Source organism: Amblyomma maculatum, chromosome 4 (genome assembly GCF_055883805.1).
Source record: "Amblyomma maculatum isolate TAMU_Amacu chromosome 4, ASM5588380v1, whole genome shotgun sequence".
Taxonomy (NCBI): Eukaryota; Metazoa; Arthropoda; class Arachnida; order Ixodida; family Ixodidae; genus Amblyomma; species Amblyomma maculatum.
Genome location: NC_139347.1, coordinates 68,769,977 through 68,794,648, shown reverse-complemented (window position 1 = coordinate 68,794,648; position 24,672 = coordinate 68,769,977). Strand labels below are relative to the sequence as shown.

At 42.7% G+C, this 24,672-nt stretch overlaps 1 protein-coding gene across 12 annotated transcripts; it reads left to right on the top strand.

The window, feature by feature from the left end:
- Positions 1 to 3,275: 3,275 nt before the first annotated feature.
- LOC146191318 (uncharacterized) lies at positions 3,276 to 23,769 on the top strand. 12 transcript variants are annotated; one of them, XM_084601856.1, is made up of 9 exons: positions 3,276 to 3,479; positions 4,185 to 4,278; positions 5,126 to 5,170; positions 9,196 to 9,423; positions 13,127 to 13,323; positions 13,511 to 13,769; positions 18,874 to 18,981; positions 19,481 to 19,626; positions 23,611 to 23,769. In XM_084601856.1, the coding sequence occupies exons 2-9, from the start codon at positions 4,254 to 4,256 to the stop codon at positions 23,752 to 23,754; spliced, it is 1,152 nt and encodes a 383-aa protein (XP_084457982.1). In that variant the 5' UTR covers positions 3,276 to 3,479; positions 4,185 to 4,253; the 3' UTR covers positions 23,755 to 23,769. The 12 variants fall into 12 exon arrangements, with proteins under 12 accessions (XP_084457982.1, XP_084457975.1, XP_084457980.1 ...); XM_084601849.1 differs by having other exon boundaries at positions 9,191 to 9,423; XM_084601851.1 differs by having other exon boundaries at positions 3,277 to 3,479; positions 5,075 to 5,170.
- The last annotated feature ends 903 nt before the right edge of the window (positions 23,770 to 24,672 follow it).

Genomic DNA, 24,672 nt, shown 5'->3' with positions numbered 1-24,672 from the left:
TAATATGTAGTGCAGTGATGGAATTACTGCACCAAATGGAGCAACATGCTGCTGTAACATGGGTTTTGCTCACTTTCATGCCACACTTACACCAAAATGTCATTCAAAAGCTTTGGTTTAACTGAAGTAGCTAAGTTGATGCAGACTCTAAATGTTGGCTGTGTGAGTCTTTCAGAACTGACATTTTGCAGGCACATTAACATAATCGAAAAATTCGAATAGTTTGTGATCGTATATTTTTAAATTTTAGTTGCACTGCGTGTTGCCAGTTGACGTCCCGAACAAGTATATGAAGTTCGCGAGCTTTCCACCTCCCCAGAACTAGTGGTCTGCAGTGAAAAATTGTACCGTTTCTAGCGCTGACTAGCTTGGCACGCGGTAATAGTAAGCCTTGCACAAAAAATTTGCTGACGGCCATGCATGCTCGTGCAGAGGATATGTCAACACAACCCGCGCTGCTCATTCAGTCGGCAATCTCCGGAGAATCTACCCACACGCACCCGATATCTGGGGAGGGAATGCTGATCCATTTGCTCCATTCTCCAAACTGTCTTACCTGCTCCATCCTGCTCCAAAACTTCATATTGCTCCAAAACTGCTCCAAACCTGTATGTTCTGCCATCATATTTAGTAGAATATGGAGTTTTGCTGCTCAGGGGGCTATTAATGACATGTCCTCCAAAAATGTGATTTGATACAATTTGACAGTGAGGAGCACACTGGGGCAGTGGCATGGTGCGCGCTCCATGTACTCGCTGATCTAGGGGCTGTTTAGTCAAAGGCAGCACAGTTATGAGTGAAGCAGTTACGGCGAGTACCTCGAGCTGTTAGGAAAGTTTTCCCGACAGCACAGAAAACTAGTGGTTCTAAGGGTTCAGCTATGAAAACAAGCAGATACTTCACCATCACGCACGCCTCTGTGTAAGTACCAAGCATTTCAAGCCGACGTCAGTAGCATACTTGAAGCGTAAGGGCACCACAAAGGAACCATTCACTAGGCATATTCTCAAGAGTGTTGGAAAGCCATACAGGGCCTGTTGCCAGCACGTTTAAATTAAGGAAGCGCCACTGTCGCTTAATAGGCAAAAGAATCTGGAGGAGGAAAAGGCTACCCTTGAGTGCAGTCAATTCTTCCTGAAGGTACTACTGAACATTACCCTGGAAATTTTTCAGCATAAGCATAGGATCATCGATGTGAACGTCAAGTAGTAGTGGTGGTGCTTGAGCACATCAAAGTAAGTAGACTCCACGTTTTATCACGTCAAAATAGTCGACTTAGTTCAGTTGTGATGTGTAGAAGCAAGCGTTTTGTTTGCTACTAGCCTTTTCCAAATTGTTCCCCAGGTCAGTTGTGTTATCTTAAATATCTACATCTCTTGGCCGTTTGTCTTGTCAGAGATGCAGGTGTAGTTGGCAAAGCATTAAATGTTGAACAGAAAGGAATTAGATTGGGTATTTCTGTATGTCAGAAACAAAAACTAGCAATTATTAAAAGCGTTCGACCCTAGAGAAACACTAAAACATAATTCGGATGCTCCAAACTCTCGCTTCATTGCTCTAAAGCTGCTCCAAATTGGCTTTATTGCTGCTCCCCGAGCCTGCTATCACTCCTGCGAGATGAATCGACATGTCTCTGATAACACCAAGAGCATGTATCCACACCAAGAGCATGTATCCCTCAACCGGGCCGTCGGCAGCAGCCGCTGCCCCTGACTGACAGACTGACGGCCCATCCGACGAGACTGCGAACACTCTGTGAATAGCTATGGCCGACGACAGCGGAACCCGCGCTATAGTGCTCTAGAACACTATACCCGACCCACCGCAACTCTACACGGATAAAAACCAAAACTATCTCGGACCGTGCGGACCAGCGCATATCGAGATTTTTCGGTCACGAACGACGCTGCTTTTTACATCATTGCATAAAAAGGGAGTCTGAAATAAAGGTGTGTCCTACGTAGGGCGTGGCCTCTCTCTAGCGGCACGCTATAGTTTCGCTTTAGTGCGCTCGTTTGTGTGCGAGACGGCACGGATAGAATTCCATTAACACTAGCAATAAAATCTGCGCCGTTCATAAGCATGTGGGACATCTTTTAAAAATTACAGAAATAGTTTGGCCAGCTGCCTGCGCTAAAGGCTTAGATTAATCGAGTGTGCTGAGAAAAGTTGCTGCGAAGTCACGTGTTTATCATTGTAAATGCGACATTTATGAATCTCGCAGAGCTGAATACGGCGGAATCAATGTCAGTAACCGCATTGCATTTAACCAAGAAAGCAACATTTGGGCGCAATTCTACCATGCAACACATACTAGCTATAGTACACTCCTCATATATGCATCGCTGTGAAAAAAAAATATATAACTTAAAATTTAGGCCCCGTCTATACGTTTCGACGAAGGCGCGCCACTTCGTACCCTTTCTGAATACATGGACATTAAGAAATATGGAGTCTTAATTATAATGTACAGCGCTTTACACAATTACTTGCGCGCCGTAGAATATGCTCCTTCCAGCTAAACCGCAAAATCCTTACAGCTCAAATTTCTCACAGAAACGGCATATGGTCGGCAGTGGACAGGTAACCGAAACAAATGTGGTCGAAATCAACACTGCCGATAAAATGTCACTTTTGGTCGAAATTTTATCGCGAGCAATTCGCCGGTTTGTCTGGGAGAGCACTACAGCAGATCGAACCCTTCAAAACTGGCTATATCGATAGGTACACACAGTATATAATTAATGCCAATACCCCACCTCTATCACCCTCTGATATATTTAAGAGCGTTATGCGAAGATGAAACTTCCATTACTTTTTTTTTTAAATGCAATTAATGATTATGAAAATATAAACTAAATTTTTCTCAGCCATCCTCTGTTTTTTGTGTGTGCCAAGCAAATTCTTGACTTAAAGAATTTATTTTCTCCTACTACTGATGGCCGGCCAAAAGGCAGGATTTTTTTTCGTGCTGATACTGTGACAACCTGGTATAATTATTGCACCACTAGTGCGGAACATACACGGGAAGAACCGGGGAGAACAAAAAAAAACAAAAACAAACAAAGCAAAAAGAGCAGCTGTCCCAGGCGAAGTGTGGGAGACGACACAAATTTCAGGCCTGTGTTCCCACTGGCTCCATTCTTTTTTCCTCCCCTCATCAGCAATACTGATCAAGCTAAATCGTAACCATGATGAATACTTTAATCGGATTAGCGCCACCGGATTACCGATAGCGCGGTTTTACGTAGCGGCGGTGGCTTGTAGTGGCTTGTTTATGCCCGCCAAACATTTCAAATTGGTTTTCACAAGAAATGGTGCTAGTGCAGCGCTTCCCATTGCATGACATGAATGTGCGCAACGAAGCGGAGCTCATACACCAGAACGCGAATTCTTAGTAATGTCGTAATCATAGTCGTAATGTATGATGCGTACGGAGACGGAAAACACGTGAGCGGCATGCGAAATGGCTGCCTTCGGTACGTGTTCTCAACATTTGGCGCTATCATTCCCTTCCCATTCGTGCATTCTGCCACAGCGTGGGGGCTAATGTATGCACTGTATTATCTTACTGAAAGATAGTGCAGCTGACCTTAGAAAAGGTATTTTAACCCGAGCCATAATCGCTGTGGGCTCTCTAAGAGCCTCTAGTACCCATAGAAACGAAACAGGTGGCTAAAGGGGGCGGAGCGAGGAGTTGAGACAATGTCAATGCTGAGACGTAGCCTGAGGTTCAGAGATAGCGTGTTCGCATCAGAACAATCGCTTAACGACTCCAAGGAGAGCTATGCCATTTGGGTAGTACCTCTAAACAAAAAAACATCGATCGATACACTGGCAAGGTCGCGAACAAACAGCAGGTGGTTGTCAGTGCGGTCGACGTGAGCCGATCTTTGCTGCGTAAATTGTGTAGCACGCGGTTTCAAGGTGGTGTAAACTGTCGGTCCCACCTTCGCTGACACCTGATGCTTCATAATTGTAATCGCTTGCTGGGCGTTTTGGTAAGTATGTTTTTGCTTGCAATTGTTTGCTTAAAAGGCACTTTGACTAAACGAGTTTATACCGGGCAAAACACGCACGGCTATGACAGTCATTGTTTGTACTAATGTCAAATGATATTTCTAGGCGTAAAGTGAGCCGGTTTTCTCCCATCAGTTTTTGTTCTTTTTTATTTCGTCTGTCAGCTTTAATTGAAATGGAAGGTCCTACATCATGGACTTCGGGAACGTCAGAAGAACAGGTTCTTGTCTCGGATGCTTGCAGTGGTCGTCCGTCGCTGTAAGTGACTATATATCTTGCGCACATTTGTCTCATCCGTGTGAATGCTTTTAAATGCTTTTAACTTAGTAGCATGCGTTCAAATTCATCCCTCAGTCATTAGCTAGCCTGATCGTTTTGGTGAATCTGTCAATTTCTTCCGCGACTGAATGTTCTCTTTCTAACAAATTCTTCCAATTTTGCTTGATAGCCGCAGTGGTAAACATGTCACATTACGCTACATTGCTAAATTTAGCATTGTGAGCAGCGTATTTCTGCAGCGACTTATTACTTAGTATATATATGACACGTGCGAGCGTGCATGACAGCTCGAAATACTTTTGCTATGGGGTTGTCATAGCGATTGATAATCAGATGTCCTCCAAGTTTTGCAGTACGTCTTCCTGTGGTCAACAGGTGATATGAGAAGCGAGACTTTAAGGCTGGCGCTCAAGTGTGTTTTGGAGGAATCCTAAAATGCAACGCGTTTCCTAAGCCAAATATCTTCCGGAACCTTTCACAGTGCAGAAAAAGATTTTCAGCTTAACTATTTGTGTGACAAAATCGCATGTTTTCATATGGTGAACAGTGCCACGGATTAAGTCGTTGGTCATAATACTTAGTTGCATCGCCGATCGTAATACACAGTTGCAAAACACATGTTGCCGAACCTGAGCAGTGCTTTTCCTGCTTGCTATGGGCTCAGCCAGTCTGCCCAAAAAAGCTCCTGATGGTGTGTGCCCTGGATTCCTTCTAAATGCTGCACATGAGGGTAGCCAGGTTTGATTTAAACTGTTTTCGAATGCTTTTGTTTTAGTGCATCATCCAGCATCAATACGTTCTGGAATAACAGCCAAAATTTGTCCAGCCTTCCCAGTAGTTCTTCACGGCCAGGTGCTGGAAGTTCTGTCAGGTATGGCTTATAAATGTTGTTTGGAATGCTAGTGCCATAGAGAAAGCTGGTGTGCTGTTGTGATGTGGTGTCACCTATGCCCATGGTGAAGTGCAGCCAAAAGCCAACATTTCAGGTAGTTCAAACAGCCAAAATGTTTTTTTTGTGATGCGGTTCGGAAGGCATATAAAGTTTTTTGCCGTCATATCTTCATATTATTTTTTTTCCAGTTCAAAGAGCATGTAGCAGTGCAGACATGACGCTGAATTCATGATTAGGCAAATGCCTGGTCTTCATCGCAAATTCAATGTTTCTATTTCTAAACAAAAATCAGTAACAGTAACTTGTGGTCGCTGTGGGATGAAATATATGATGCCGGCACAACTAGCAAATCTCTGAGATGGGGTTAGAGTGATAGATTTTGTGAAAAGATATATATATGTGAAATTTTTTAACGCAAGGAAACCAAGTTTAGGTTTGACCTAATTAGAGTTACGCTTGCAGTTCGAGTATAGTTAGAATTTTTCTTTGTTTTTTGGTTCAAGGAGCTGCAAGTCATTCAAATGCTTCAGGTACGCAGGGAAAATGTTGAAAATCTTTCAGTCTCAGAGCTCTGACTCTCTGAGAAAAATGAGTCCTATTCCGCATGTCCTGATACGTTATACGTGCTGCACCCATTCTGCGTTGTCAGTCTCTGCACAGTTCGGTATTGCAACTCTTTCCATTAGTGTCTTATCAGAAAAAAATTTTTAATTGGCGCCGCAGTGGTGTCTCAGTAGTTAGGGCATTTGACCGGCGAAATCAATGGTGCGAGACCAAATCCTGGCTGCAGCGACCGCTTTTCAACAGAAGTGAAAAGCATGGCGACCATGTTACGTGCTATTTGAGTGCGCGTTAAATAACTTCAAGTGGTCGAAATTTCTGGAACCCTCCACCACGGCATCCCTCATAGCCTGAATCGCTTTGGTATGTTAAGCCGTTTAAACCAAACCATTTACTAATTTTGTCTTACAGGACTTGAGACCTCGTACTGAAAGAGCTTGTCTATTCGCTCAGTCCCATCAATGATTGGGCTTGCAAATTTAACACACTGTAGATTGTGCATTGGAAATATGTTGCCCAAAAATAGCCGCTAGACACTGCAGCACGAGAAAAAACAAGGACACAAGAACAGAAAGGAACGCCATGCATTTGTTTCTATTCTTGTGTCCTCGTTTTTGTTGCGCTACAGTGTCTTGAAGCTATGAACCAACAAGCCCAAAAAGCCACCCTACTGAAAAATAGCCACATAGCCAAGAAGAAAAAATTGGCACCTACTATAGGACAAAATTGAGCTCAATTTGGCTGCTCATAGTCCAGTCTGGTAAGCCTGCGAATTCCAGGAGGAGTCTAGTAATGCTGTGCAAAGTTTATGTTGTAGAACAGTACTCGTTCAAATTTTTTTTTTTCTCAGTTTTTCTCAGTCCTCCTGGACTGAGGAGGCTGGCCACCTAGGGCTGAATGTTTCGTGCCTGCTCATAATAAATGTTTGTCTCTCTCTTTCAGTGTAATATGTCGGAGCACTCTGCAACATCTTCAGCACAAAAATTAAATAATTTTGGGTAGGGTTGGAATGTGCGTGGTGTTTTGCTAGCACGTTTCAGGATTAGTTCCACAGCTTCATGCCTTCCCTCTAGGGTTTGTGGGTAACCAGTGTACTGATGACATCTTCAGATGTAGTGTTAGTCCTGAATTATCCTTCATTTTGATGTTTTAAATAGAGCTAGTCACCTTTGTATGAATGTCTGGAAGGAGCCTTCGACTGAAACTCAAAACTGTGTTTGTTCACAGGATTATCAGCATTGCTGTAAGATAGGTTTCAGGTGAGGAGTATAAGAACTGACAAACAATGCAAAGTCTCTGTGGTGCATGATTTCTCCATAAGGAAACATACCTGGCTTTTGAAGTCTTGATGTTAATGTATCAAGAACATTCTGTGTTTTGTGTAAATAAGTTTATTTATTGTTTAATACAGCAGTGCAGTGCCTACCATGGCTATATTATAGTTGAATCTTCTCAGTGATGAAGCACACCAAAACAGACAGGAAGTAAGGCCAACATTCATGTGCTTGAACTTTCAAGGCTGGATATTGTGGCAGCTTTTCTTCTTTAAAAGCAGCCTGTAATTTTGTTGTAGTCCAATGGAAATGAAATGCACTGCTTTGTCATTATGGTTGCGACTTAATGTTCTGTTTCTAAGTAGCCTCCAAAAAAAAAATGTAGGTGATAAGGGAGGCCTTTTTTATTTGCAGAGTCTGAAATCTGTTGCAGCCTGCGCAACATGTTCTTGATGTGCTGATGTAATGGGAGGTTGCCTGCAGTAAGGTTGCTGATGAAGTGCAGTTTATAATTTATTGGACTGTTTTTATTTTCTTCTCAGCCTGTTTTGCTTTGGCTCACTTCTGCGTTTACCTATCTGTGCTTTTGTTTTTGCTTTGCTCAGCCGTTGCGCTTGATCGCTCAACTCACTGACAGCATTACTGTTCATTTGTGTGGCTACTCAGTATGCGTGCTGGCTCGCTTTCTCAAACTGCGTCTCTAGCACCTGCCATTATCAAATGTAGGATGCCAAGCTTTCCTGCAGATAAACGTTGAGCAAATAGTGAACCAATGTGTAGTTTTTCTGCATCGGTACACTCACGTACGCCAGGAGATGCGTCTTAGAGGTCAGAAATTTTCATCAGTCAAATACAACGCATGGAGTGTGTATTTTCCCTTTTAGTTATTGTTTATATGCTGTTCATTGAGCTGTGAGACTGAGCTGTCTCACCGGATGGCTTAGCTGGTGAAACGCACACCTCACTATTTCAGATTCAAACCTGGAACTTGCTTCGGTGGATTATGATATGACTCAGTAATATTAAAAAAGTTTACTGACATTGTTTGCTGGAGTATATCATGAAAGGACTGCACAGTTTGGCCCAGAAAGCAGTGTTGATCGAAATGTTACTGGTGTCTAGTTCGGTGCTTACTTTTTTCTTTTTAAGACAGGGAGTCGATTTCAAACAAGTGTGTCAGTAACATGCTTAATGTTTTGAAGTAGAGCGTTAGCGATGTCTTTGCACATGATGTTAGCATGAGGCTGTGTATATAAAGAACTTAGTGTAATTTTTTGCATTTTTTTTTCTTCTTTGGTGGCCGCTTTTCGATGGAGACGAAAAGCTAGGTGCCTGTATGCTGTGCGATATCAGTGCACATTAAAGAACCGCTGGTGTTCGAAATTTCCTTAGCCCTTCACTTCAGCGTCCCTCATAGCCTGAGTTACTTTGGGACGTTAAACCTCACAGACCAAACCAAACCATTTTTTTTTTTGTCGCTCTGATATTTTCTTGCGGAGTCTAAAAAATTTAAGGCATTATTATGAATAGTGGAATTTTGTAGTGCTACTGCAAATGGAAAAAAAAAAATAATAATAATTTGGCATGATTGTTTTGTTTGTTTTTGTAAGTAGTGTTGGTTCGGCCATATGTGCGTGCTTAAAATTGATTCGACGCAGCCTTCTTTTCACAAAGTTAACCTCATAAAGTGATGGCTGTCATAAGCACTTTAACTAAAAAAAAACGACCTACATATAGTACTGTGCTTTGTGTGTGAGTATTCTTTAACCAGAAATGAAGCGACAGGTAATGGATATTGTGTAATATAAGTAATGGTCTGAGCTTGTTCAGGTAGACACCACCAAGCTAGTAATTGTTAATTTAGTTAGTTGTAGCAGTCTTTAGGAAGTGGCTGGATTCTGTCGCATGGCATATAATCGCAGATCGTAGTTCTCCCTTAATGATTGGCGTTGAAATCAGTGAAAATCTTGAGGGCAGCCAAGCGCAGCTTTTAGAAAAATATTTGACCATCAATCCAACTGGGCTCGTTGATTGAAATTAAAGTTGCCTCTGCGAGCACAAGGATATTAACACACATGAGAGTTTCAGAGCAATGAACTGTACAGGGGAGCACTATCAGCTGACGGGCCTTTACAATATTCCTCCTTGAATTTGTGTCCACTAGCACAGCCAGGAGGAACTCCCTGACGTCCCAGTACTACTGTAACCCCAGTGAGTGTGAAAAGGAATGCTGTAACGGAGCATCTGAAGCTGTGGGGCACACATCTACGTTTTCTGTGAAACAGTCGCCTCAGCTGCCAACCTGGCTCTGGCTTCTGGTTGCCCGATGCCTTCGGGTGCCCCTGCCTGGAAGGAAGGCCTGCCGTTTCTTCCCCTCCGTTGGGCTTCTACTTCAGAGTGAGAATTTATAATGCGCTTTTTAATGTGTTACTGTTAGAATGCTTGTTATCGCAAAAAAAAAGTATCCAGCGTTGGTGGCATGTGTAGCTTTGTTGGAATGGAAGCAAAGATTAGAGAGGAATCTTCCTTCCGCTTTCATGGGAGAGAAGAGATGGGGAGGGTTGGGAGGCGACCATGGGGAAGAGGGAGATTGCAGTCCCCTGTCGAGTGGGAAGAGGGTATAGAATGTTGCAGTGTGATTGCTGGATTGAATAAGGAGAGTGGATAGAGGTTAGGTCATGATTGAGGGACTACATCATATCACTTGCTTGCACGGTCTGAACATGTCAGTGGTACCAGCTGCTTTATCTGGAAGGAAAACTAATGCGAACAAATACTCTGCCGCCCCAATGCTTTGATCATCTCAGAACTTTTTTCTTTTTGTTTGTACAGAGCATAGAATATAATAATGCTCATTCCAAAAATTGTAGTAGTTGATGGTGCAGTTTTAAGAAAGGATTTTTGGAGGGATTGTTATAGTGTTCAAATATTGAAAATTCTAAGTTTGAATCAAATATGTGTATGAAGCAAAAAGCCCTCAAATATCAAATTATTTATCTGTCCTATACTTAAAACATTATTCAAAAAAAGACAAATACTGAAATGTTTATTTTTGTTCATTCTTTGTATTGTTATAATTGCCAAATATATTTAAACCTTTTGGCCTAAAGGGCTGCTTTTGTGACTAAAATAAACAAACTTAGACTGACTGGGTACTTTACAAAATATAGAACATGATGTGCTGCGCAGATACACATACCTTTTGATTATATTGCCTAACACTATGAAACCTGTAATTTGGAAATGCAAAATAAGCAATAAAATGAAATCTAAAAATGAACATGACTCGCAATAAAAAGTACATCAATGGGTTGTAAAGCTTCATTAATTTGGTCTTCTAGGGTGTGGAAGAATTGGCAGAACTATCTGGAGGTAAAGTTATAAAATGCATCATTTGAGGGCCCTCAAACTTAAAACGGACTGCTGAATATGGATACATATGCGAAAATGCGGTGAAGCATAGCAGACCCTAGCAAATTTAGCAGTTAACACCTGACCCTATTTGTTGCCTTTTATGCTGGGCCATGCTGTTGACGTCATACTAATTCCTTAATGTTGTGTTTTGTATGAACAGATTTATTTGTTTTCATATTTCCCTTGCATGGTAACAGACTGAAAGGATTCTTTGTTGCCTTCCATGAGAGTTTGCTTTTCTGTTTTTTTTTCCTTACTGTTTTTGGACCTGTAGAAAGCTTGCAGTATTGAGTAAACAAAAAGATTGATAAAAATAAAATATATGAAGTGTTAAGTGTTCATCAGGGGTACAGGAGATATGGGTACAGGGGTACAGGAGGAAGTGTTGCATTCCACTCTGGTTTTATCTGACTTTACCTCTAGTTTTATCTGCTCATTTACTTGACCCATTTTTACACTGTTTACTCTCTCTTTTAGCATTCTTAGCCTCTATGCCTTCACCTTTCAGCATTTTTGATTGTGTCAAATTTTGTATTTTATCTTGTATTGCTAATTGTTAACTATCATTTTTTCAACTTTTTGAAGCATATTTAAAAGTTTCACACAGATTTTTTTTTCCTTATTTGTAAGTTCTATTAACACCAGTGCATCTTCATGCTCTCATGTGACCTTAGTATTCCTTCATTAATTTGGCCCCTTTTATTGAATATTTTGGATAACTCTGACTGCTGCCAGGCTGTTGCCAAATTCTTATGTAAGGCTATGGTGTCGGCAGCTATTGGCTGCCTATATTCAAAGCCAGTCCATATTTAAACCTTGCTTCTGGAGTGCTGAAACTCATGCTCCTTACATGCCATTTGTGTTTGTGTAATGAAGCCTTCTCACGTGCGATGCCACACATGAAGAAGGTCTAGTTCTGCCGCATCGCAAACCGAAAGAAGCTGCTCAACCCTTTTCTATTGAAAAGCAGTCTTACATCCGATCCACCTAAATGTATGTACCAGTTAAAGCGCTGGAGGGAACTGTGAAAAAGCTTTGTCGTTGTAGAGTGTTCGTCTAAAGATGAGGTCACCATTGCCCAGGTTTTCACGAAATAAATATTGCTCTCAAGCAAACAGATTTTGGCAGTGTTGGGGAGCACCTCAATAATTCAGCACTTGAATTCAGCACTTGGACATTTTTTGCTCTTCCTTGAAGGCCAAATTAATGCGGTTTTACTGTTCTTGTGATATTTATGTGTTGCAACACATTTCTACTTTTTTTGCTTTTGGCTTTTATGTACACTTCTCTTTATTTGTAGTCATGTTAACTATTTGTTTTTAAGTTTCATTCCCATGTATTCTTATTCCAAGAATCTTCTTCAAGCTTTCCGGAAACATGCTATCTGTCAATATTTTCATAAACGCTTATTTCTTTATCACTAGCATTTTAACTTTTATCTTCATTGCTTCATCCTTGTGATTCTACATAAGCTTAGCTTGTTGTTAGCATTGGCGTCGAATTCTGGCAGTTCATTATTTTAGTTTGATTAAGGGTTTAATGCTTCAAAGTGATTCAGGCTACAAGGAGGGATGATGTGGTGGAGGGCTCTGAAAATTTCGACCACCTGGGTTCTTTATGCCATCCAGTACGCGGGCACCTTGATTTTTGCCTCCATCAAGCATTGGCCGCTGCAGCCATGATTGAACCTGCATCATTGGGTTCAGCAGTCGAGTGCTCTAACCACGAGCCACCACTGTGGGGCCTTGTTTCCTTTTCTTGTGTCAATCGGCGTGGCCATCTGTTTAAACGTTCTGTACTCCTAATCTGTTTTGCAGGCATTTATGCAGTGGTGTGGGGATTTTTTGAAATTGAGTTGTATACAGCACTCTTCTGTGTTGCATTGCTGCTTAAGTGATCGCTTCTGGCTTTGTTTGCTTAGTGTTCCTCTATTTCCGTGCCTGCACTCAAGATTTACAAAAGGGGATGATAAGATTGAGCAAAGATTGAACTTTCTAAATTTTGCAGTTTGATTTTGGTGCACTCTGCCATGCTGTCTAGGTAACCTTATCCTGCTTACCAGCGCCATCTTTAACTGGCTGTTGCCTTCATTCTGAATGACTATGCTAGCACTGGGTACGTAGTGTAATGAGGAACCTCAATCGCATATTAATACCATTTTGTGCTTTAGTGGTGGATGTATCACCATTGTAAGCCTAACTACATCCACTACAGGACAGAGACCTCTCTTCTATTCCTACTTTTAACACTGTACTCTGCACTCTGCCATGCTTTCTAGGTAACCTTTTCCTGCTTACCAGTGCCATCATTACTGGGCTGTTGCCTTCAGTTTGAATGACAGTGCTAGCACTGGGTACATAGTGTAATGAGGAACCTCAGTCGGATATTAATACCATTTCGTACTTTAGTGGTGGACGTAGTGCTTCACCACTGTAAGCCTAATTACGTCCTTTACAGGAAAGAGACCTCTCTTCTATTCCTCCTTTTAATGCTGTACGCTGCCAGCTGCGGCTACCTATATCCCCACAAACTTTTTCGTCTTTTTCGTCCATCTGACTTCCTACTTGCTTTCTCTTGGCACTAATGTCTAAGCTGAACTAACGATGGACTTCCTACTTGCTTTCTCTTGGCACTAATGTCTAAGCTGCACTAACGTGTTAAAGGGCTTTACCTTGAATTTTTCCAGTCCTCACAGTGCTCTCATGCATCGGCCTCTGCGGGGTGCATATCGTCTACGAGATTCGACTTATCACGGTGTCCCATGGGGAGTCAAAGACTCTCTACCGATGCGTCAGCATTTTTATGGTGGTCAGCTGGGGCCTTTTTGGGCTGTATGCCCGACGGCTGGCTCGGAGGTTGTTCAGTCACCCGGCTTTTATCAAGGTATGGCAGACTAAGGAATTCACGGCAAATCGTCCGTAATTTTTGCACTTTAGGTGGGCATGGCTTTTCACTGCTTGTTCATTCTGTCCAGCGAGCAGTGGTGAATTGATTGCATTGATTGAGTTTATTAATGCATTCTGAACTCATCCAGCCAGGCTTTTTCCTGTGTGTCTCACCTGTTTTGCAGGACATTAGGATGCATTCCAAAACTCTGCTGAAGATTAACGCAGCTGCCCTTGCCATCATACTGGGGGCAATGTTTCTGGCTGTGAATGCTTTCTGCGCACGTGCCATGATACAGGGGGAAACATGTGCCATGATTGGCTTTCCACGCATAGTGTGTACCGTGCACTTCATCCTGCGTGTTGTCTACTCCTTCTTCTCTCTGATGTGGAACGGGCTGGTGTGCATGGTTTTGGTGTCCGTGGCCCGGACGCACACGATAGGTGAGTGGAAAGCAACGAGCGTCTTTTCTGCCTTATTTGTCCTCTATTTTTTGCCAACATAATGACTGTCAATATGTATTCTGAAATGCTTACTTCCTTTGGCACTTCTCTTTTGCCCTGATATCTAGCACAGTCTCTTTGGGCAGCAAAAGAATGTGTTCTAATATCTGACTAGTTTTCCGTTGACATTTTTCACTCATTTGGCTAAGCATGGCTGCATTCTAATTTCCGCTTTGAAGGTAGCATTTCTGTTTACATGTCAGACAGGCGTTAGTAAGAGGGAAACATGAGGCAGATTGTTTCACACATTAATTGTACCCACTGATGGCACAGCCTGTTTAAGGGCTCCTTTAAATTTTCAGCAGCCTTAATATAAGCTTTAGAGGAGTGTAGGCATCTAACTTTTCCTTATGTGTTTTCTTCTTTCAAATTGCGCTTGGGGCATTGGTATATGCAGCACATTCAGGGGTAATTGCCTACAACCACTTAATTTATTTATAATTGAATTTCTTCTTTGCGCTGCTTTGTTTTCATCAACCAAACAATGGCTGCGACATTTGATTGGTGTTTATGTCATGTGAGGCACAAAAAAGACAGTATAACTGTTGAAACTTGGTTGTCATTGCAGCTTTTGAAGCAGGCTGTCTTAATTGTTGTTGTGAAATAAATCTACAATAGGCGTCGGTTAGGCTAAACTCTCTCAAGATGAATTTGACTGAGTCTGCCGTTGAAAGGCACAATGCACTGCGGGAGACAAAGAATGATTGTGGTGTGGGTCACTTTGATCCATTAGTGGATTGTGCCTGAGTTAGCTGTGGTTTACTCCATTCTTTTATCCTGTTGCCTGCAATATACGGGACAGACGGGGCACTGTTTAAAAGTGCACTTTTGTGAACATGCTAGGTCACTTGATGGTAGTTCTGGGACACACTTAACCAAGCATGTTAAGAATTACAAATGCACACCACCGTTCGAAGAAACACGCGTTCTGTGGAGGCATAAAGACAAGCCAGCCTGGGAGATTATGAAGGCTTTTAGAATAAAAAGCTGATAACTGTGTGAATGCACTATCATTGTTGTTACTTGACTCAGAGTTTGACTGTCTTGAAAATGCACCTTTCTTGTGACATGGTTTGAATCTGTTTCACTTGCCTTTTTTGGTTAGAGCATTGTAATCGTGAACTTGACTACACATGTCATGTGCTTTTTGTTCTTTTGTTTTCTTTTCTATAGTGCACGTCTTAATAAATTTTGTCAGTCGATAGTGAGCGCTTGTTCTATTTTTCCTCGTGTCTGTCTTCGTCCTTGTGATGCCGCAGCATCATGAATCTGTACCAACTCTCCCAATTTTCTACCCTTTTACTTAAGCTTCACTTGTGAGTAGACGTGATAGCACCTTTAACATCGCCTTTTCATTCCGCAGAGTTTAGGCAAACATTTTCTTGTTTAAATTATTTAAAATTTTAAAATGATTATTACTGTAATATCAATTTGATCCCAAACACACATTAGTAAGTCGTATGCGCCACAATACATTCACTAAGTGCCCTTTTAGCATGCTTGGCATCACCGACCCTTCATGGCTGATGTGTTGTGTACCCACCTGTCATGCAGAGGACCTGGGTTCGAACCTCAATGGCGAGAAATATGTTTTATTGAATTGCATATTTTTTCCAAAACATTCCTGGGTTATGTTTCTCAGTCCTGGTTTACAGAAATGGCTTTTCAGCTGAATGAGCTCAATATGCTATCACGTAAATTGTGATTAAGGGTGGGTTCAATTTATAAGCTTGTATCTCCGGTTTGTCCCAAGGGTTAAGTCTCAGATGTGCACGTCCTGTTATCGGGAAAGTTGAGTACTTGGAAGCAATCGGTAATGTCACAAGTCACCAGTTTCATTAAGGAGATCCCTGTGAGTCTGAAGAGGCATGTTCGCTGAAGCTGCATGATGCATGAGAAATAGATCATATGATGCTTGTCTGTACATTGCCAAAATGCAGAATATTTACATCGGACATATTAACGTTCTTCGTAACAAATTTTGTGGGCATGCTGGCTATTGCTTTCTTTTCTTTTTGATCCAGCTGACTAAGTAACAAAAGGTTATTGTAGTGAGTTTTCTAGTCTTGTTCTTCCGGTACAGTGAGGTGGAGCGACGATGACTGACAAAATACGGATGGAGACATTTGGAGTTAGCAAGGAGATTAACTGAAGTTTATACACAATTTATACATAAAACTTTACAATATATAGAGCACCTACTGCAAGGTTGGGTAAAACATATGAATCTGGCTACTTCGGTCTATCCAAAGATGATGCGCTAAGCCATAGCTCAGAACTCAGAGCTGTCGACTGAGTTCTCGGGCTCAATTTTAATGCCTCGGGGCCCAGCCCACACTTGAATCGTAGCCAGTTGCAGCAGGCATCACTATGATGGGTTACTTACTGCCTACCACACCCCTTTTGACTTTGCTAATACTAATAACTCTCTCCCGAGACACATATGCAAGCAAAAAGAGTATGAAAAAAAAAGTAAAAACATGCAAATGGCAATGACCCGAGCAACCACAATTGGCCTGTCAAACTATGGGCCCTGCCACACAACTTTACCCTGTACACAGACCCCTCTGTTACAGAGGGAGGGGAGAAACAAACACGTGAACACAACTTTTCTTTTCACGCCGTGTCGCCTCCGCGTTGACACTGCACCTGGTCACTTCAACGTCACGTTCGTCAGTGCTAATTTCTTATTACCGTTTCGACACATCCTTCCCATACTTCATGGCACCATGCACTGCAATAAGTGACAGTCGTCTTGGCTTGTCGGTTCTCCCAAAGTCTGCACTGACAGTGACCTTAGCCCTTGCGAGCCCGGTGTCGTTGCTGAAACGACATGAAACGGACCTTTCTAAGCAGATGCATCTCTCTTTTGTATACACAGCCCTCGTCATTCCAACCTCGACTCACCAGTCATTAGAGCCTGTTACCTCTGTCACTCCAACGGCTTTCATCGGTGGTGTTCACCTTGCACCGCGCGAATATCTCAATGCCGATAGGTGCTCTTGTAGTACACACAAGGAATCACTGCTGCCAGGGGCTGACGCTTAACAGGGCCCTCCATGTTACCGCGTGCATGTACCGACCCTTACAATTAATGCACACATTCTTGTTCCCCATGCATCTGTAAAGTATTTTTATAAAAGTGAGAATTACTATTAAAGTTAACAATTGAACAGTGGATTTCTTATATTGAGCTTGATTCGTTTTGCTTTGTTTTCATGTTCAGCTTCGAGAATACTCAATAGAGAATACTTGAAGGTGCTTGCAACTTCATGCATAGCCTCCTTTATACTCTGTGCCTGTCAACACGCCGCGCGAACAATAGAGCGGCGCCGTTGGGTAAAGTTGCGCGGCGCTGCCGCTCTCCTCGCTGAGGGTGCCACTGACGTAGGGGCTGAGGCGCACGGGTCGCACGGATACGAACGTCGGCGCGGGGCGGGAGTGCTATTATTCGCTAGCGGGATAACTGTTTCTAAGCATGAATCGTGCATATTCAGCATATTTACTTGTAAGGCCGACATCCACTAAGCATATCAAGTGATCATATGATACTTGTTAGGCAATGACACCAATGCTATATGACATTTTATGTCAGGCAGTTTTAAGAAATTGTGCATGGCTCGAAAAACTGCATGACTGCTCCGCTAGTGCCAATGGTGATAGAAAAATTACAATGCTAGTCTACACTGCAATAAAACAAAACTTAAGAAGTAAGGCACCAGCATTTATTTACACATTTCATAACAGCAATTCTGCTACAAGAGTACCATGTAGAAGTGGTGTGATTAATAGTTGCCACAAGTAGGGAAAAATGTTCACGGTGACTGCTGTCACTGATAGCTCTTCACAAGCCAGCTTGATTTACAGATGATTGGAACAACTGCATCGCAGTATGTCATTGAGATCTGTAAGGAGAACAATTTTGGTATCAGCTGTTACGTTCAATGATTCAACGTGTCGTACAAACGTTTTTTTTTTTTAACTTGAAAAAAAAAAAGGAAAGACAATATAGGCTTTGCATCTTTCGGTTTCGATCACTCCAAAATAATCGTCACAATAGGCAAAGCTTGTGTTTTTATTTTTTCACAGAACTGCGCAGTTAGCGAAACAAAAAATACTGCGCTGGAGCACATGTAACGTACTACACAGACGAGCTAACCAGGGAGGAAGTTAGCATCGCAGTCCAGAAAATACACGTGCACATTTAATAATATTATGACCTTACTGACTCTTAATAAACACACTTCTGGTGCTGTCATTACTTTTCACAGGCCTTAGCAGTTGAGTACAAGTTTTGCGCGGTTTCCGATGCTAGAGAGGGACAGCGATTTAGTTGACAAGGAAAACTAATATAGGCTTTGCACTATTTGGTTTAACTTCCTTTAAAGTAGTCTTCTTCACAATAGATAAATCTTGTGTTTCTATTTTATCACAAAATTTCGTAATTAGTGTATACTGCAAAAAACAAACAAACAAACAAACAAACTTCGCAGGAGCACATCTAAGACTACGCAGACGAGCTAGGCAGGGAAGCAATTAGCGTTGCAGTCCAGAAAGCACAGGTGCACATCTAACATTACTATTGCAGTATTGACGCTTAATAAACAGTGTTTGGTGCTGTCACTATTTTTTACAAGCCGCAAAGCAGCTGAACACTACGCAGCGATCGCCGGAAGGACAATTAAAGCAAAGCTGGCACTTACCAGTTAGTACAATGCTGTATTCCTGCAGCACCCGAAGGCAGAGAAAAGTAGAAGCATGACCTTGTACACTGCAAAACAGTCCACGAAACAGCGAGAAAGCGGCAGCGCGTGGCTATCCGGACCGCTTTGCAACACGGCGTGCCCGGCACTCTCCTGGCGAGGATGACCCTACGTCACTGTCGCCATCTCTCGGCAGCCAGCGGTGTAACTTGTCAATGGAGGAGGAGCGGCGGCAACGACCGCGGAGCACGGAGTTTCCAGGCACAGAGTGTATAAAGGAGGCTATGCTTCATGTTACGACATATTCTTCAGTTTTTAAACATTATAACATTAACTTGCAGGTATTCGGAGGTTCATCAGGGAACTAGAAGCAGATGCTGTGGGCTATGAAACCCGGAATGCCAAACAGTACTCTAGTTCTCCAATGACAGCTGAAGACATTTGTGATGGTAAGAGATTTCAAATAAGTTAAGTTATTACTAACATTATTCATGTTTACAGCATGGAGCATGTGCAGTGCTTAGAAACCTGAGGATGTTCTAGTGCTTTTGCAACATGCAAATGGCATAGAAGTGACTTGTGAGATGTTTTGAGGCCCTGATTTATAGAAATGTACGCAAATAACCGCCTGGCAAAACCAAAAATATTTTTCTCTCACACTGTGGGCACGCTCTGGAGAAGAATGAAGTCAGAAGTTGCCTCATTTCCATTTGCCACTTAGATGCTTTAGCCATATGGCCCTGAAGGCTTTCTAAGTCTGCATACGGTATAGCAATTGCATTATTATGTCTGATGTGACGCAATTCATTTGTATAGGACTAGATTATGCTAGCATATCGTGCTCTCTTTTAATCTTGGCAGGCCACGAGACAACCCTTTACAGCATTCGTCTTCTTGTATATGCACTTGCTGAAGCTGGTTTAAGCTTTCTTTATGTCTTCTTTTCAGAAAGTGTTTGGATTGACAACAACACATCTCCATCTGGGTCCTACATTCCGGATGACTGCTACAGTCATGCTTCATCACACAGACATGTCCGCTTGCGAAACTGTGTCAGCCGCAACATTTCAGTTGTCAGTGGAGCTTACGATTCGGTACGTATGAATGGGCTAACTTTGTTCCTTTAGGTTAGCCTTAAAGGGATTCTGAGCGCTGTGGCATTCAATTGTTATTCTCAGTAAAAATGGATTCTGGCTATGCTAAAATTTGGCTAGCAGCAAAAGGCCCATATGTTCACTAAAGATTGGATTAATAATGCCGTCAGTCAATTCTAACCCTTGATGTCCATACATAAAAGGACGGGTTGCCGCCATTTCGAAATAAATTTGTGTTTTACTTCCAAGATTAGCCAGTGGTGCTACTACCTGTGCTTTGTTTTGGGATATTTTTGTTTATGGAAGCTCAGGGTTTGTCAAAAGTGGTCTTTTTCTGTGATTGGAATGCAGTACTCAACACATTTAGGCCAACTGCTATTTGTCCTCAGTGCTCCTTTAAGGTTGATCAGCTTTTGATGGAGGTGAAAAGCAAGGCGCCCGTGTGCTGTGCAATGTCAGTGCACGTTAAAGAACCCCAGATGGACGAATTTTCTGGAACTATCCACTATGGTGTCTCTCACAGACTGAGTCACTTTGGGACGTTAAACCCTACAGACTGGACCAAACGAAGTACCAAGTCTTTTTCGAATAGGCCGGCGTTGCCAAAAGTCTCCACAGCCTGTGGCACGCTAGCTGGCTTCCCCTATTCCTCCCACTTATTAAGAATAAAGTTTGATCAGCCTCTGTCCTCGCGTATAGGCTGTATGTGCACTTGAATGCCATAAAGGGCTGATATACTCCATGGAGCAATAATCTGCAGAACATATGCACGCTTCAGAAAAATGTAAAATGGGGAGATATGTTAGCATGGGTTTCATGACTTCATAGCACAAAAAAAAAAAAAAAAGAGCAAGAAGGAAGGCATGATCATGTCTTCTCAGCGCAATTAAACGGTCACACAAACTGTCGTCAGCGAAGGTAAACAAAGCGATAATAACAACAGGTCATTGAACCACCCATCATTCTCCTGCAAGTTGTTGATGTGGCTTGCGAGACAGCTGAGATATTAGTGGTTGCAAATGCCCCTCCTCCTCTTCCCTCGCGACTTGTATACTGAAGGGATTCACAAATATGTCACGCAGATGAACTTCTGGTTGCTACAGTAGCTTGTTTCTGTGTTTTGTAGCATTTGCCGTGTAATCTGTCTCATCCCTTCTACTTCTGCGAGTTTTGCTGTTTTTGTCATGACATCCACAAAAGCTAAAGCAGAGACTTCAGTGGAGTTGTCTGCTGATAACTAGATAAATAAAGACATGATGCACCAGATGTACTGTTACATAAGAATCTCGTGTTATATGAATAGTGCAGTGGCATTGTTTTTGGGTGCTGCTTCGTGTTTTGCATAGTACTATGCATTTTTATTGTGGAGTTTCAAAAATTTCCCCACCTCAACCACTGGCTTGTTTGTGATGAAACTGCTCACAGAAGTCGTACATTTTGGTGGCTTTTGTCTGGTCCATAGTAAGTTTGGCTGTAGTGCTAACCAGGTTCAGCAGCGCATGATTTAGACCCGTAATCGCCTGCGTCGAATTCAAGAAACAGAAAGCCATAAGTTGGGTTGCCACCTAATGGCGGTTGCAGAGCCAGGTGTTATTTGCGAAGAAAACTGCCAGGATGCGAAAGGTGTCGAGGTGAGTGTTGCAAGCTGCGCAAGTCTTCTGCACATGACAGCAACTGCAGGCTTTTGGCAGCAACCGTGCCTTTGGGCCTTTTGGCTCCTCCATCTCGACACAAATAGTTGTGGGTTCGGATCCTGCGTTGCCATGACCAGGTAAGTACCATTTTCAAACTTGCTATAAAACGAAAGTTACCACTGTGTGCAAGCTTTATGTATGGTTTCACCACGAACAAGCCTGTGGTTGAGGCAGGGAAAGCTTTTAAATTCTTCACACTGAAAACATGATGATGCACTTAAGGTAAAGTTATACTTTGTTTTTGGCGGGCAGGTGAGCACTGGTCAAAGTTGGATACGTCAAGTTGGCGTCGCCGCGCCAGGCGCAAAACCCGCCTTCTACAGTGGAACAGATTCCGCTGCGCGAGAATCAACGAAGGGAGAGTGTGTGCGTGCAGCCTACCCTGGCGTGGCCCGCACAAAATGCAGCCGGCTGCATTGGGCACCGGAACTGCCGAACGTGCCGGCATCGAGTGCCACTGGAGTGTAGCAGATTGCGTTTTGGCCGACGTGACGTCGCCGTGCCGAGCATACACGCGCGCGCTGCATCTGAGTATAACCGTGATTATAGTGTTAGGAACAAACAATGTTGACGGGGCTCTTAGTTTGAGTAGTAACTTCATACCAGCATCTGGCCAATTGATGAACTGGGGGTAGCAGCAGCAGTAAGGCGAGAAATGCTAACTGCAAACAAACCTAGGGGAAATGAGGCTTCCATTGTGAGATGCATATGAAGGGAGTCGGCAGCTGCTGACACCAAGGAAAGCGTAGGGGATTTCTCTTTGTTCTGATCTTGATCAGTGTGAAATAATAATAATAAAGTAGCCATGAAAAAGCGGGAGAAATAGCAACCACATACCACCAGTGGGAACCAAAACTACGACCTGCGACTGAGCTACGGCGGCGGCTGTTCATTCTTCTGCTCACTTCGAGTATTTATGTTGTGGGTAATTTGTTCTTGAAAGTGTTTGCCAGCGCCACCCTCGTTCATAGCAGCGGAAGTGAAATGCCTTGTGTTACCATGAGTGCCACGTAGAATGTTATCTAAAGAGGAGGGCAAGAGCTGTGTTATCACACAGATCCCAATCTCCTCGTTAGGTCACATTTGCCATCCGATCCCACCGGATGCCACTGGCGGCATATGGCTGTTTTTTTTTTGGCGTTCTAATAATTGAGTTTCATGATTGCATTATTATTTCTTATTGATCAACACCAAACGCACAAAGAAAAAAAAAAAAACAAATCTCCAGTCCTTTCATTGGTGTTCATTGGCTGCTTTTATATGACCACAAGCGTGATCCGATATATAGAACACAGTAGTGAGTAAGATTGCCTGCAACTTAGACATACAATTATAGTGCAACAGCCCTAGAAATGCACATTCTGCAGTGATGGGCTGTCTGGTCGTGTACTCTGGATGCTGCAAAGCCTAACAGGCTTTGCAATCAAGGCTGCCTCGGCAATGGCTAGCTTCCCATTGTCTAGCATAAGGGGCCTAATCTTGTTATGCACTGTAAGCGCAGCAACGTTTCATTAACAGGGGTATACTTGTTGGCTCTTGCAACACTTTGGCAGTAAGGCGAGCAACGCCATCTCTTGACGCTGCCAGTAGCTTTCGGACAGCTAGGTTAGCTTCACTGCATGGCAGAAATGTTGTTTGGGGAATGGTGCTGCCAGACCAAAGGCAACTGCTACCTGCATGCAATGTACCTCACATCGCACAGTTTTGCAGCATATTTATTTGGCGGTCAGTAGGGGCCTAAGGTCGCACCCACACCACTTCGGACGTGAAAGGCGATTGTGGGAGCGCAATTAGAAGTGCCACTTACAGGGGCATTGCACTCGTTGAAGGTATCAAATAATTTGTTTACAAGATTTTTATAAACATATTCAGTAAAGCTGCAATCTTGCATAGAATTTTCAAGTGGATTCCTTGAGCGTTCATTATAAGCAATAATTTAATATATTCAAAGTAAACTGTGTTGTAATACATTAGTCTTTTTAATGCCCCATTGTATCTCAGGTTAACTTGGTCACAGTTACTATTCTGCTGTTGAAACTGAAACAATATAAGGGAATGAATTCTAGCAAATTATTTATTGAGTGTTGGTGAATGTCATTTGGCGATATATGCTTACTGGTATCTTCTGAATGGTTATAAACAAATAACAAACAATGAAAATTGTATGTCTATGCCCCTTCAAGAAAACTCTCTCTGTGCACATTTTAAAATTTTGGAAAGTCTAACTCTAGAGAAGGCTAACCGTGACAGTCTAGTCAACCATGGCATGACTTTTTTGCTTTCTGTCCAGGATATCACACAGTCTTCAGCAGATTTGAGTGTGGGAACTTCACCGCCGGCACGAAGCTTGTCAATAGCCGAAATACTTCACGTCTACTGGAAAGTCTCGGTAAGTCTCGTGACTAATTATCTCCAGTTATCGCCCCATCATTGAACTTTGTGGTGCCGCAAGTGCTGGACATCGCAGTGTTGGTGAGACAGAGAAGGCCGTTGGGCATTGGCAGATTTACTGGTGTCACTGGGACGTTGTTTAGAGCGTGGGTTTTTGAAATTCGTGCATCTAGTGGTGCGGGATAGCCAAATTTTGTTGAGGCACAGTGTCAAGGAAAATTGCATTTTTGAAAATTGTCAAGTTGATATTGCCTTTGCTGACGGCAAGCTACAAGTCTCTAATTGTAACCAGGCTCCTAATTGTAATCAAAAAGCTAATTATCAGAAATTAGTTAACCAGCTTACCAGTTAACATCACTAGCTTTTTTTTTTTTTCTAATGTCTGCCAACACTGGTATGATAGTGCTACAGAAGCAGCCTTGATACCTCAAAAAGCATATTTTTAAAAATTTTTGGCCTGCTTTCCTGAATTACCTGGTATAATGCAAAGTCTGTTTTGAGGGTGGCAAAACCTCTGTGAAAGCATTCATTTGCATTCTACCTTGTGGCAGACCTTTGTCTGGGAGAACATGGCTCCACACACATGCACGTGTGCCTGTACACGTGTGCATGCACGCGCGCGCACGCGCACGCACGCACGCACGCACGCACGCACGCACACACACACACACACACACACACACACACACACACACACGCACGCACACACACACACACACACACACACACACACACACACACACACACACACACACACACACACAGACACTTGCTTTGTCAGCTTTTGAGTGTGTTCAGTATCCTGCACTTCTTGAAAGTGTGACTGATGAGCTCCTTGGGAATGCTTGCTGAAATGCCAGAGATCGCACTATTCCTGATGCTTTTAGCAGCTGCGTTACTTTCTTCTTAAAATCCAGTCACAGCATTGTGTGAAGTATGATGGTGCTGCTTTCAGTCATGT